A 12,532-nucleotide genomic window follows, 5' to 3' on the forward strand; every position below is an offset into this window, starting at 1 on the left:
TTGAAAGAGTAAGTTTATAACAACACAACATGTGAGCAGAAAAATCACAAAGTCTGTCTTTAGTTCAGCTGAAAATATGAGTTTTTGTCTTTTTTTTATTGACCAAACTTTTCAGGAAGTAGATGAAGAATTCTTAAAGCTCTCATGTAGAAGTCCAACTTATTTTGGATCCATGTGGAGAGTTTAATCTTCGAGTTTTTGAAGCTGTTAAGTTTTTAGAGTCACGTGGATTGTTTTGACATTTTATAATCAAGTCCTGAAATAAAATTACAGTTGTGGATTTCTGTTATTTAGTCTGGACTAAAAAAAAATAACAGCAGCATAAATATCAAACGTCATTATGAGGAGTCTGGATTGAGGTTTCTAACTTGATAATCATCACAACATGAAATTTAGGTTGGTTTAAAGGAATATTCCACCTTAAATATTTGAATGTTGACCGAAAAGGTTGGTTTCAGGAAGTATTCCACCTACAAAGTCCTCACACATCAACCTTAAAGGAACATTCCACCAAAAATCCCTGGACATGCACCTAAAATTTTGGTTTAACCGAGTATTCCATCCAAAATCCTCAAAGAGACCTGGAGGGGCTGGCTAAAAGGATTATTCCACCTAAAACCTCAACTAGGGCAGTATGTGTAGCAGCGACAACAGAAAGAGGTCCTCTCTAGGTGGAAGAACCGTGTCTGAGTTTTGTTGACATTTTTGACTCTTTTTCCGACCTTTGACCAATCCAAGAATATGAAGTACATCATCATCGGCGGTGTAACCGATGGAGGGACAACCACCCTCACCAACTGCTGTGTGATCCATCAGGATGACTTCTTCAAGCCCTAAGATCAGATTGAAGTTGGTGAAGATGGCTTTAAGCAGTACAATGTCATCACTGCTCCGGACATGGATGCCATGATGAGTACGATCTACGCATGGCTGGAGAACCCGGTGAAGTTTGAGAAGTCTCATGGTGTTAATAATCCCCTGGAAACAGAGATTGTGCCGAAGTCTGACAACAAGGAGGAGGAGGAGACTCACATCCTCATTGTGGAGGGCTTCCTGCTTTACACCTACAGGCCTTTGATCGACGTGCTAAACCAACGTTACTTTATTTCCATCCCATATGAAGAATGCAAAAAGAGGAGGTACTCTAGGAAGTACACGGTGCCAGACCCCCCCGGCCTGTTCGATGGTCACGTCTGGACCATGGACCTGCAACCCAAGAACATCTGCTCACTGTAAAAGGTTATTGAGAGCAGCTTTTTGTGATTTCTATGCAGAACACTATGATGTTTGCTGAGCTGTGCACTATTAAATGAATAAAGAATATGGAATATTGCTACTGTTTATTATTGTTCTCAGGTTTATTGTTAAATTTATCGAGTGTTGCTTATTGTATTTTAAAATTTCCATTACTGCACAGAACATTTAAGATTATTTTACCACAGATCAAGGCTACAGATTGTCGCTGTTCACTGTGATGTATTGGGTAGTACTCATTTTGATTTAGACTGATAAGCAAACAGAACCCTATGATGTTTCTGGTATACAGCCGAGAACTAGCTGCTAAAAGTACAGCATATTATTTGTTATTTTAGGTGTGATAATTGTCAGTAAACATTGTAAGAAGTGGAAATTGACAGGGTTGTATATAGTGCTGTTCTGAAACAATATTTGTCACTTAATTGCCCTCAAGATACTGAGATGTAACTCTACATCATTGCATCCTCCAGAATGTGCAGACCAATCCCTGTACTACTTGCAGCAGCTTGAGCACAACAGTTCGCCTGTGACCCTGCTAAAACACTGTAAAACTATTATGCATACTGTTTAGCCCTTCAAGTTGAGCTGACTGGTTCTTTAGGTTTGTTAAGTATAAAAATCTGGAGTTTCAATCGTGGAAAATGCTAAATCGCGACGTTCACTGTGTAGTTTGCTCATGATGTGTCTTCGAACATATAAAAAACACCAGATAAGGATGAAAACTGTTGTAGATTATTTGGCTTCATATTAGTATTAAGTGTCTTATTTTTAATGAATTGATAGACACCCTGAAAGCTGTGAGACTTTAAATTTGTCACCAAGTGCTGCCTCCTGGTGGATGTAATTGACAATACATAGGATTTCACATAATACTCTGACATAAACGAGGCATATGCTACATGACAGGACAGAAACATCCCCTGAATGAATACCTAAATAATCTAAACTTTACTGGCTTTAACTCCACTTTGCATAAAAATCATCTATACTCAACTCTTTACCTTTGTTTCAAGAAAGGACGATGAGATGACAAGATTTCTCTGTTTTTAGGGTTTGTCTTTTAGTTGTTCATTACCTTCTTGTCACAAATTAAAATCCTGATAAATTAATATTTTTAGAACTCATCACCTCAACCATTTGATATATTGATGGTCCAGAGACGTCAATATACAGCAAGAACAAAGCAAAACACTCAACTGAACTCAAAACGGTTTAAGACAGTTTGTAAAGAGGTTAAAGGGTCCTGCCTCCAAAGGAATTATATAATAATGCATCCTTTATATACTAGTATATTAGGTGTTTGGATGTGTTTCAAAGCAAACGTCTAGCTCATATGGTTCAATTCAAATCAATTTCATTTATATAGCGCCAATTACAGGTGAAACTATCTGAAGACACTACAAAATCCATATGGTTCACTCAGCATATAAATTACTATGAACATCTTTTCCTCCCCTTTCTCCAAACTTAATATTGAGATGAAAAAAGATGAGATGGGACGAAATTCTTACTAAAAACACAGTACTAGAAAATATGCTGAAAATTTAATAATAGCCTGCATTATATATGGCTTTTCAAGGAACCCAATGATGCTTTACACATATGGAGAGTTCATGTATTTATTATTACAAAGGTGGAAATTTCCATAAATAATTATACATATGAAAAATGAATAAATGGGAAAAAATATATAGCATTTGGTTGTGAATCTCAGTTGGAAGTCCCTGGAGGTACAGGATGCTGTAGTGTCATTGGGTTTAATGGCTAAGGGCATGAAAGACCCCATGCCCAGCCCACACCCCGAGTGACCTGTGGAACATGGCCACATCAATCTGCAGCAGTCAGCTAATGACTACTGCTACTACACTAAGTATTCACCCTGTTTGGAAGTTTTCCCTTTTGATCACTTTCCAGCATTGAATCAGGATCTATACAATAAGTCTTTTTGGAAAAGAATTTACAAAGAAAAAGATATGTATTTTAAAAATAATGTGAAATAAGTGATTGCATAAGTATTTGTCTCCTTAGAAGTTCATCTAAATGGTGCCAAAAGTCACAAAAAGGGTAAAATGGAAATCATGAGTGCAGTGAATATGTTTCAGTTTCTGAAAGCCCACTCACTGGGGATTCAGTTCTGCTGGTTATAACTGCACTAATGCTGCCTTCCGCTTGTTCAAGGGTTTATGTTGGAAATGAGTTCTCTAATAACGTATGGCACGTCTACATCACTTTATAGTACTATCAAGCGTTGTGTTTCAATCATGAATATGTAGGTTTTTTAAGGAACCACCATCATCAAGAAAAAAAAAAACAGTGTCTTTAAGTTAATAGATCTTTATTTGATTTCATATCTTATGCATTCTCATTCAAAAGGCATGAAGATAGAAAAGGAGACAGAAAATGAGTCATGATATAAATATACAAAGAGAGGCAAATTCTTTACAATCTGTTACATTACATGAAGGCTTAAGCTAACCGTATGGACATGGGGCACAGCACTTTGGATTAATAAAGTAATTTTCACCAAAAGCCACATTGGACACAGGCTACATGGTAGTAAACACCTCATGCAACTGCCCAACATTTAAGCCGTGCCTTACCCTCACCCACAAACATTAAAAAAGTGTGAATCATGTGCATTATCTTCCCTTCCCCCCTTTGGCAACGCTAAATATACAAAACTCAGCCCCTGTGTTCCCCACAGCTTGTGTGCATCGTTTCTCCTGTTAAAAGTGGAAATATGAAAAACCCCGAAATACAGACAGCGCCACCCACTCAAGTCTCACTGTTAAATACAAGACGAGTACCATGCCACAGATCAAAGAACTCTGACTGGTCCATTAAAAAGAGAAGCACAGTAGTACAGTCAAGTACGAGATGACAGAATAGGCCACATTGGTCGGAACTGAAACCAGTCTACTTCAGCTACTTCAAGTATCCAATTACATTTCGAACCCCATCGAAAATCAACAGAATCCACATTCACGGACATTACAAAGTATTTAAAATTGGCATAAACTTGGCACAAAGTATTTACCGAACGTGCAGATTACTAAGAGTTTTTTTTTCCTCTAAGTACACAGGAGTCAAGATGCTAGTGCAATAGTATCATAATCAATAATAACAATGATTAAAACTTAACATAATAAATAAGGGACAACTAATGTAAAGAAAAATAAGAGGAAACAAGAAGCCAAAGCAAACACAAAAGGACAACATCCAACAGTCAGCAGAAACGGTGAGCCACAATCTTCAATGGTGAACATTAACAAAGGCACACACGCAAACTCACACATGCACACACTATGTACCAGCCAATATATGCACATGCTTAGGCACAAACGTTTAATATGGAATCTGATTTTGGTAATACTGGATCATGTCGTAGGTTCTACTCCTGTAAACACACAAAAAAAAGAGATAATCAGATAAAAGTTTTCTGGAAACCAATATTAAAAGAAAAATGCAACAAGACTATAAAACAACTGTACCAACCTGTTGCTGAGGAAGCAGTTCTGGATGACTTTGATGATGAAGGAAGCTGCATCTTTTTCGCTCAAACCAGGGTTGAATCGCTGCCTGTTAGCGGGGAATGAGACGATGAGTGTCAAAGTTCTCTGCTTTTTTACATTTATACAAAAATACAGACACTTTTACAAGCAGGACTCACTTGAGCAGTTTGATGGTCTGTCCTCTGAAGCAAGGAAGACCAGTGTCCAGCATGAGGTTGACTAATGAGACCACTCCATCCATGTAGGGCCTGATTTATCAGAGGAACTTGTCTTAATATCACTCATCTTCACTGTGCAGTCAGTAAGTGGATCAGCATTCCTACACACTCACCTGACAGCCAGGTATCCCCTCACACACATCTCCATGAACCACTTGAAGGGCGTCGCCTCCATCTTCCCACCCATGATCATCACCATCTCATCGGTCAGCTTGATGTCTGGCTCCCAGCCGAGGTTCCCGCCAGGAGAACTTTCAAACATGAAACCGAAGTCTGGAAATACAAGCATCAGACAGAGTGGTTTGGGATTCTTTTTGGATGTTCTAGTATCGCATTGCAGCTTGAAAAATGTCTAACACTACTAATAAAAATGCAGTTACTCTGAAAGGTTGTCAAAAGCTGCCAACAGAATAAAGCAAAATTTAAAAATTGTCAAAAGTGTAGATGTACTTTTCCAAAGCAAACAAGAAGACATTTTAGATTTCAAATGCATTTTCCTCTCTGCCATAAAAGAGTCTGTTGGTGTGAAAATTTGTCATTATAGTCAACAACAATAAGTCAGCTTGCAGAGACTTTTTATTTGTGACACAAAGCAGTGCTTATGTTACTGGTCTGCAGTTGCAGTTAGTTTTTTCAATGCATTTGCAATAATGTCTGAAACATGTTTTCACATTGTTGCTAATGGATCACTGAGGTTAGACTGATGGGAAAAACAGATACTGTGATTCATTTGAATGTACAACACTATGAAATATGCAGAAACTGAAGAAGTCGGAATATTTTCCGAATGGATTTTACATATTAACCTAAATAAAAGATCAAACAGATGTACACGATACACACCAATGTGGATGAGGTGGCCCTGACTGTCCAGCATGATGTTGCCATTGTGTCTGTCTTTTATTTGTAGCAGGAACAACAGCAAACTGTAAGCTGCCATGCTGCGGATGAAGTTGTACCGTGCCTATGAAGACAAGCGTCGGAGGGAGAATCATTTAGGAATCAGTTAGAGGCTCTAATGGCTGGAAAGCCTGTACAAGGTTAAGAGATGTGGCATTTACCTTTTGGAACGCTAGTGTGGACTCGTCTCCATACTGGTTCCTGAAATAGTCGTACATGCCAAAGTCTGTCTGTCGGCCCAGCTGGTCACGAGATTTGCAGTCTGGGATGCACTCAATCACTCCACACTGTGGCGGAACAACAGAGAAAAGAGAAATAAAAGAAAGTTAATTACAGTTTTCAATAATCAAACGTTTATGCTGGAGATGAAGACTGGGAAAGTTTAGTATGAACTTACTCCAGGAGCTGTGGCCACCACCCTGTAAGGAAACACGTAGAGATCCAAGCCCACCAGCTGGAAGATGTTCTTAAACAGGCTGATGATCTGAAGTGCCAACATGTCCTGTGAACACAAATGATCAAATGGTAAAGAAAGGGAAGCCTGGCTAAAATAAGGAAGCCAAACAAAGATATCATTAAATGGAAAAGTGGTAGCAGAGTGTTAATGACCTGTCTGCAGTCATCTCCAACTTTAAAGATCGCCGCCTGCCAGCAGATTCTCTTGGCCTCCTCTTCGTTCTTCGCCTCATCCACAGAATCTGAGCGACACCGCAGACCTGAGGGGAAGATATAAAAACTAACTGATGGTACACAAGAACATAAAATCCACCCCAAAATGTGTGTTTCTTTAAAATTCTGTACAGAATTATTTAGAATTTGACACTTCAAACACTTTTCAAATTCACCTGCTGAAGTAAAAAGTTTCTCTTAGCTCCTGTACAAGGTTAAATGAATAGTCTGTACATGTGAGATGTGACAGCACAGCTGATTTGGAAGTTGGTCCCAATCCTGGAAAATTTAAGCTTGTACTGCATGTCTGCTAAGCACATACTTTAAGGGATGTAGGGAACATCTTGTATCCAGCAATTCAACTTTTAAAATGAAAAATATTTGCATATTCATAGAGTCTTCATTCTTCAATGAAAGAGGAAGCATAGATGTCTATTTAAGAATTTCAAACCAGGTAATTGAACTTTTATTAATTTAAAGAAACAAACTAACTCTAATTATTATTATTTATTATTGCTAGTAACTAGATATTATTGACAGTAGTTTTTTTTTTATCCCTTTGAACACGTGTAGCAAAAACATTGAACATTAACAGTACCTTCTTTTTCTAGCTCACTGACTCCACACCTCCTAACTTTGAACTTGGCCAGGTATGGAGCTTTGGCGGCACTAAATAGAAGCAAACAGGGAAGAAAAGTGCTCTTGAAAAAGTTCAGTGAGGGTTTCACATTGGGATTGAATTTGGTTTTGAGGCCCACCTCTGCATGGGAGTCCCAGATTTGTAGTCAATATCCAAAACTATGGCCTCAGGGTTACTGGGGAGATAACAGCCTGGCTGGACTTTGATCTGTGACATGGCATCCAGGCAGGCCCTCTTCCTCTCCTCCCCTTTGGGAAAAGGTCTGACAGAGACAAACAAAAACAACCTGAGCACACAGATATTCCACAGTTTCATAGCTGCACCTCTGGTACAAAATAACATGCGTGGGTATCTCACTGAATGATTTCAGACCACAAGTGGCAGCCAGGCTCTGCTGCTAATCGCAGAGGGGAGTCTTTAGGGTAGAGAGTAATAGACAGTGGAAGCAAGGGAACAGTACTTTCTCCCCTGGCTTGTTGCAATTAGTGTCGTAATGAGGGCAGAGGGGAATTTGTCGCCCACTAGTGCGCTGAGAAAAACACTCTCTGTATGAAAGCTGTCAGAAAACAGCTCATCAGCTGCAGAGTGTACACGCTGGTGGGCAGGCAGTCTGGGGCACAGGCAGCACAGCTTAGAGTGTTTTCCAGACTAATGCATAATCAAAGTGACAGAAGAGCAACAAATAGTCCAATAAATGAACAACAAAGGGATTTAGAGAGCGGAAAACTGGTGGTAAAGAAAGGAGCAAAACATCGTGGCTCATGGGAAAACTTATCACTTCATAAACACCTTGAAAATACCCAGAGGGTTATGTTTAACTGAGAAGTTTAACTGTAGTAATGACTTTCAGGGCTCCAGAAAAGAGCATGGCCTTAGACTGAAATTTTCTTTCATTTTTGATTCAATGTAAATGCCAAATTATGAGCATAGTATACTGTTTTATTAGCTAGGGAAGCATTAAATTAAAGAAGGCAGTAAAAAAGCTCAAAGAAAGGAATAAAAATTAGAGATAAGATGATGATGACAACAGTGACAACAAATCAAGGTTCTCTTCTGTGGTAAAATGAGTGCTAGGCTACGTCGGCCTTGTTGCATGTTTGAGCCTAATCATTAAAAGCAGCATTTACTTTACAAGTCGAAGACCGCCCGAAAATGTGGAAAAGTGTTGAAGCATTCCCAGTCCATGCTCTTACCTGCACTACAAAAACAAAAAAATGCATTTGAGTAAATATTCACTGGGATAAAACCTCTCCTTGCTATAACTTCAGGAAAAGTCTAGAAGCGATATGAAGACGCTATTGTAATTAATGACCTACAACGTCAGTCTGATAAGAAAGCGCAAAGTGAATGCATACTTGATAATGGCCGACACGTTGGTAATCTTGTTAAAGAAGTCAAACTCTCTCTGGTAGAAGTCTTTGGCCGGGCCAGACAGCGAGCCGGTAATCTCCTCCACCATCTGTTCCAGCAGCTCACCAATGTCCGCTACAGGGGGAACGGAAATCACAGTCTGCGTGAACATATGGTGAACGTGATGACTCCGAAAAAAATGTGATGAGTGTGAATATCTCACGGTCTTTCTGGTTTCCTTCCTCGTCCAGGTAGATGTTGGTCTTCATGTTCCAGATGAACTGGTGAGCCAGCAGCTGAGACTTCTGAGCGGCCCACAGGATGTACTCTCTCACATAACCCATCTACACCAACACACAGGAGAATAAAGAAAGCAGTGATCATTTAACCATACCGAGAGGGCTTTAAATGAATACGCTGACTTATAAAACCGAGAATTTACCTTGTCATAACGAAGTGCTTGGACGATTTGAGGGATATAGAATAAAATCGCATCCTAAAAATGATGGGAAAAAATAACAGTTTAGCACCAAGAATAAAAAGAAATGTCAAAACGACACGATTATGCTTATTAGAGTAATTCTTAGGCCCTTGAACTCAGCATAGAGATCAGTGTTTAATAGTGAATTCCACATGAGGATGTACTGATCATTTTATTGCACAAGGAGCAAAAACAAATGCCAAAGAAATGACAGTGACTGACTTTGTAGGTGTACTATGATGTGAGCTTACAGGAGGAAAGGAGCGCAGCACTTTGACCCCATACTGGGCCGTGAGAGGGTGAGGAGGGTACATGGAGGAGAAGTAGGACAGTCCGGTTGGAGGATCCGCCGGAGCCCAGCACAGAATATGACTCAGCTCTGGAGAGTCGGCATCGATCGTGTGCCACGTCACCAGGAACTAAAAAAAAATGTCAGAAAATGCTTCAATACAGCCAACATTTACATGAATTTTTTACAACAGGTTCCACTCAGAGTGTATCACAGGATCAGACCCGACCCGACGGTGTTGGTCTCCAGAGGAAGCTGTGTTTATTAGTTACTAAAGTGATGGGAATAAACAAGTACAAGATGTCAAAGAGGATCGTCAGCTAAATTACAGTGGTCTTCAGGGAAGGCCATGCGCTGCCTCCCTGCTCTTAAAACAGCCTCATTAGGAGCTCAGTCAGGCAGAGCTAAATGGAACGGACTGCAGAAGGCTGGAGGGAGATGGTTTACTTCAACAACACAATCATTTCTCATGTGGCAATGCAGTCACTTGAAATCAAAACAAAGCACAACAAAAATGTTTTATCTCTGTTCAAGTTCTGTTGCAATTTTACAGAAGTTTCTACCTATTCAGATTAAACTGTATGAATCTATTGCAGTGGCTGTAAATGATTGCAATGACTCAATATACTGTATATTTGAAAGCTTGCAAATGAGGCAGAACTAGTTTTAGCTGTAAGAGATGTTTAGATTCTGCATGAAATGTAAAAAACGTATAAAAAACACAAAAACATGAAGGCACATTAAGAGGAAATATTCCAAGTGGTCACTGTATACTGATAGCAATCAAACCTCATGCTATCTATAAAATGTACATGCTGTAAGCTGTCTATTTCTGTTTACTTATTTTACCTGGATGTACAAACAAGAGTTCAGCCACAAAATATGTGGGTTTTATTGTGCCAGTTTGGTAGAATATTTTTTGTCCAGCTGCTTAAACCCATTGAGATTCAGAGTACTTCAGCTCACTTCGTTTGTCCTTGCCCCCATGATTTTACCATGATTTCTTCCCAGTACTTCAGATTGAAAGCACTATGAATGGAGCCAAAAGGATGGCAGACACAGCTGTTGTTCTGTTGGTGTTAGCAGGTGGAGGAACTCACCTTGACTGCTTCAGGAACGTCACACACAGCAGCCGGATCCATTCGCACCAGACGAGTCACCTCAGAGACAATAGCCTCTGTGTTTTTAAATCTGAAAAGCAAATTTAAAAAAACTAAATAGGTGTGTGCCCTAATAATGTATCTCTTCAGGTAAATGCCACGTATTCAACAGCAACAACATCAGTGAAGTTACTAGTCCTGCCACAGTATGTCAGTCTGCCTTTTGTTGGTGAACAAGATGCGTGAATTTAGTAAAAGGAGTTAAATAATGCATTAAGCTGTCACTGTGAAGGTATTTCCATTCAAATATAAATCCTGCTGGAGCTTTTCACACATAATAAAGGTGTGAGCTCAAGCAACCTTCAATAGGGTTATTGATTTCAGCGCTCAAGAAGCTTGCTTACTGGCGTGCTTTGGAAAGTATTGCAGTTTGTCCAATTTGTTCAACAAAAGGTACAACATGTGATTTATCATGAACAAAAAGCAGGACGCAATGGATTTAACATCTCTGTGTACCTGGCAGGCAGCTGCAGGGCAAGGTAAGGTGCTATGCTCCAGGCCAGGTTGACATTGTCCTTCCACTGTTTTTCCGTCAGGCTGATGTATTTGGACCTCCAGTTTGCAATGCTGGTCTCCACTGACTGCTCTGTAGCGATCGCAAGCTCCTGAGTGGATAACGGGTTGTACCAAGTAGTCAGCCGCTCAATCTCACTGGCCTGGAGAGAAACATACGGGTTTAAGTAAAAGAACTTCAATTTCAGCATGACGTCCTAAACATGGTGGGACAAAAAGCAGTTTTTTTTAAGCTATGTGGAACACCAAGTGTGCTCATAAAAATGCAAATACTGTACTTTACAGCATGCAGACATGTAGTGACTTGTGCAGTCACATGTTTGTGAAACAAATATTTGTTGAAAAGGTAAATACCAATAAAGCCAGTAGTAGTGTCCTGCGTTTCATGTAATATTTGTGGAGCTGCGAGCCTCTGTTGCTCTTCTTAGACAGTCCTGAAACAGAACAGGAGCAATGAATGCGTAAAACATAACCTAATTCATCTATGAATAGGCGGCAGATGGAGCTTAAGTTTCACTGTGGTCATCTTTACAGCAAGTTTTCCTTCACAGCACATTTTGAACCTGATTTCTTAGATATGGTGGACATCCCCGAGGACAGATTGTAGGTGTTGATCCATCCCTGAGCCACCTGCTGCCTCTGGCCTACTGCTGCATCAAGACTGCTCCGACTGTCCGCTACTGCCACTACAGACAGGCTGTTCACCGACATGTCCTGGGGATCTATACAAAGAAAAATATCATCAATCCATCCAAGAATTCAATTATCCATAAGTCCAGATATTAACTTTGTAAGTCCTAAAGGAAAAATACAATTCTCTGCTTGACAAAGAGGCCTTCTGAGGGCTTTCTGGAGTGCGTCTATAAATTCTGACACTCAAAAACAGGAAATAATATTTTGCCAACCTTTGTAATCTCAAACCTTGGCCTTCCATGTAAGTAAAAGAACCCAGGTGGTAAAAACTACACTACACTAAAGCATGTTGTAAAATACAAAAATAATGCAACTGATATAACGAAATCTTCTCTCAGAAATTATAAATTTGGACCTCTTGTGAATCCAGAAGTGTAACATCATAGAAACAAAATACAAAATTTAATCCACGTATAAAGTGTGAGGTCTCAGGTCATATGAAGTTTTAAGTTCATTTATTACTACTGACAGATTAGGCCATAGTTTCCTCAGTGTTGTACCTGGGGGAACCAGCTGGTTGGCAGCAAGGTACTTCTTGTCGGACTGCAGGCTGGCATAGAACTTAATCATTATGCTGATGTCTTCTCTCAGCCTCTTATCTGTCTGAGTGGGAAATTTGGGAGTGATGCTACACAGAAAGAGGAATGGCAAAGAAGTTAGTGGACAAAAGGCAACTTTAAAGGACTCTAAAACACATTTCCTTTATTATCAATTAAAAAAAATTAATTTCTTGTACCTGAAGTAGTCAAAAGCTGTGGAATAGATTTTTTCTCGAAGCACATTTCTGATGGTGGCGTTGGTCACAACATCAGCATGCAGCAGAGTCAGACCCAGAGTCAGGAGTCTGGAA

At 39.7% G+C, this 12,532-nt stretch overlaps 1 protein-coding gene and 1 pseudogene across 2 annotated transcripts in view; one reads left to right on the forward strand and one right to left on the reverse strand.

The window, feature by feature from the left end:
• Positions 1–726: 726 nt before the first annotated feature.
• On the forward strand, positions 727–1,251 carry LOC127534776 (nicotinamide riboside kinase 2-like; annotated as a pseudogene).
• A 2,324-nt stretch (positions 1,252–3,575) lies between these two features.
• Positions 3,576–12,532, reverse strand: part of pi4kab (phosphatidylinositol 4-kinase, catalytic, alpha b) — a 30,234-nt gene continuing 21,277 nt past the window's right edge. For both annotated transcript variants that reach the window (XM_022207788.2, XM_022207787.2), the window contains 20 exons: positions 12,419–12,526; positions 12,183–12,310; positions 11,553–11,711; positions 11,344–11,423; positions 10,933–11,132; positions 10,417–10,507; positions 9,279–9,446; positions 8,989–9,042; positions 8,770–8,890; positions 8,552–8,681; positions 7,315–7,458; positions 7,155–7,225; positions 6,497–6,603; positions 6,285–6,389; positions 6,049–6,174; positions 5,831–5,951; positions 5,101–5,260; positions 4,928–5,017; positions 4,753–4,836; positions 3,576–4,654 (listed from right to left, as the gene is read on the reverse strand). In XM_022207788.2, the coding sequence (XP_022063480.1) occupies positions 4,603–4,654; positions 4,753–4,836; positions 4,928–5,017; positions 5,101–5,260; positions 5,831–5,951; positions 6,049–6,174; positions 6,285–6,389; positions 6,497–6,603; positions 7,155–7,225; positions 7,315–7,458; positions 8,552–8,681; positions 8,770–8,890; positions 8,989–9,042; positions 9,279–9,446; positions 10,417–10,507; positions 10,933–11,132; positions 11,344–11,423; positions 11,553–11,711; positions 12,183–12,310; positions 12,419–12,526 (2,299 nt within the window). In that variant the 3' untranslated portion in view covers positions 3,576–4,602. The remainder of the gene's footprint in view (positions 4,655–4,752; positions 4,837–4,927; positions 5,018–5,100; positions 5,261–5,830; positions 5,952–6,048; positions 6,175–6,284; positions 6,390–6,496; positions 6,604–7,154; positions 7,226–7,314; positions 7,459–8,551; positions 8,682–8,769; positions 8,891–8,988; positions 9,043–9,278; positions 9,447–10,416; positions 10,508–10,932; positions 11,133–11,343; positions 11,424–11,552; positions 11,712–12,182; positions 12,311–12,418; positions 12,527–12,532) is intronic.

The sequence above is a fragment of the Acanthochromis polyacanthus genome, chromosome 7, assembly GCF_021347895.1.
Source record: "Acanthochromis polyacanthus isolate Apoly-LR-REF ecotype Palm Island chromosome 7, KAUST_Apoly_ChrSc, whole genome shotgun sequence".
Taxonomy (NCBI): Eukaryota; Metazoa; Chordata; class Actinopteri; family Pomacentridae; genus Acanthochromis; species Acanthochromis polyacanthus.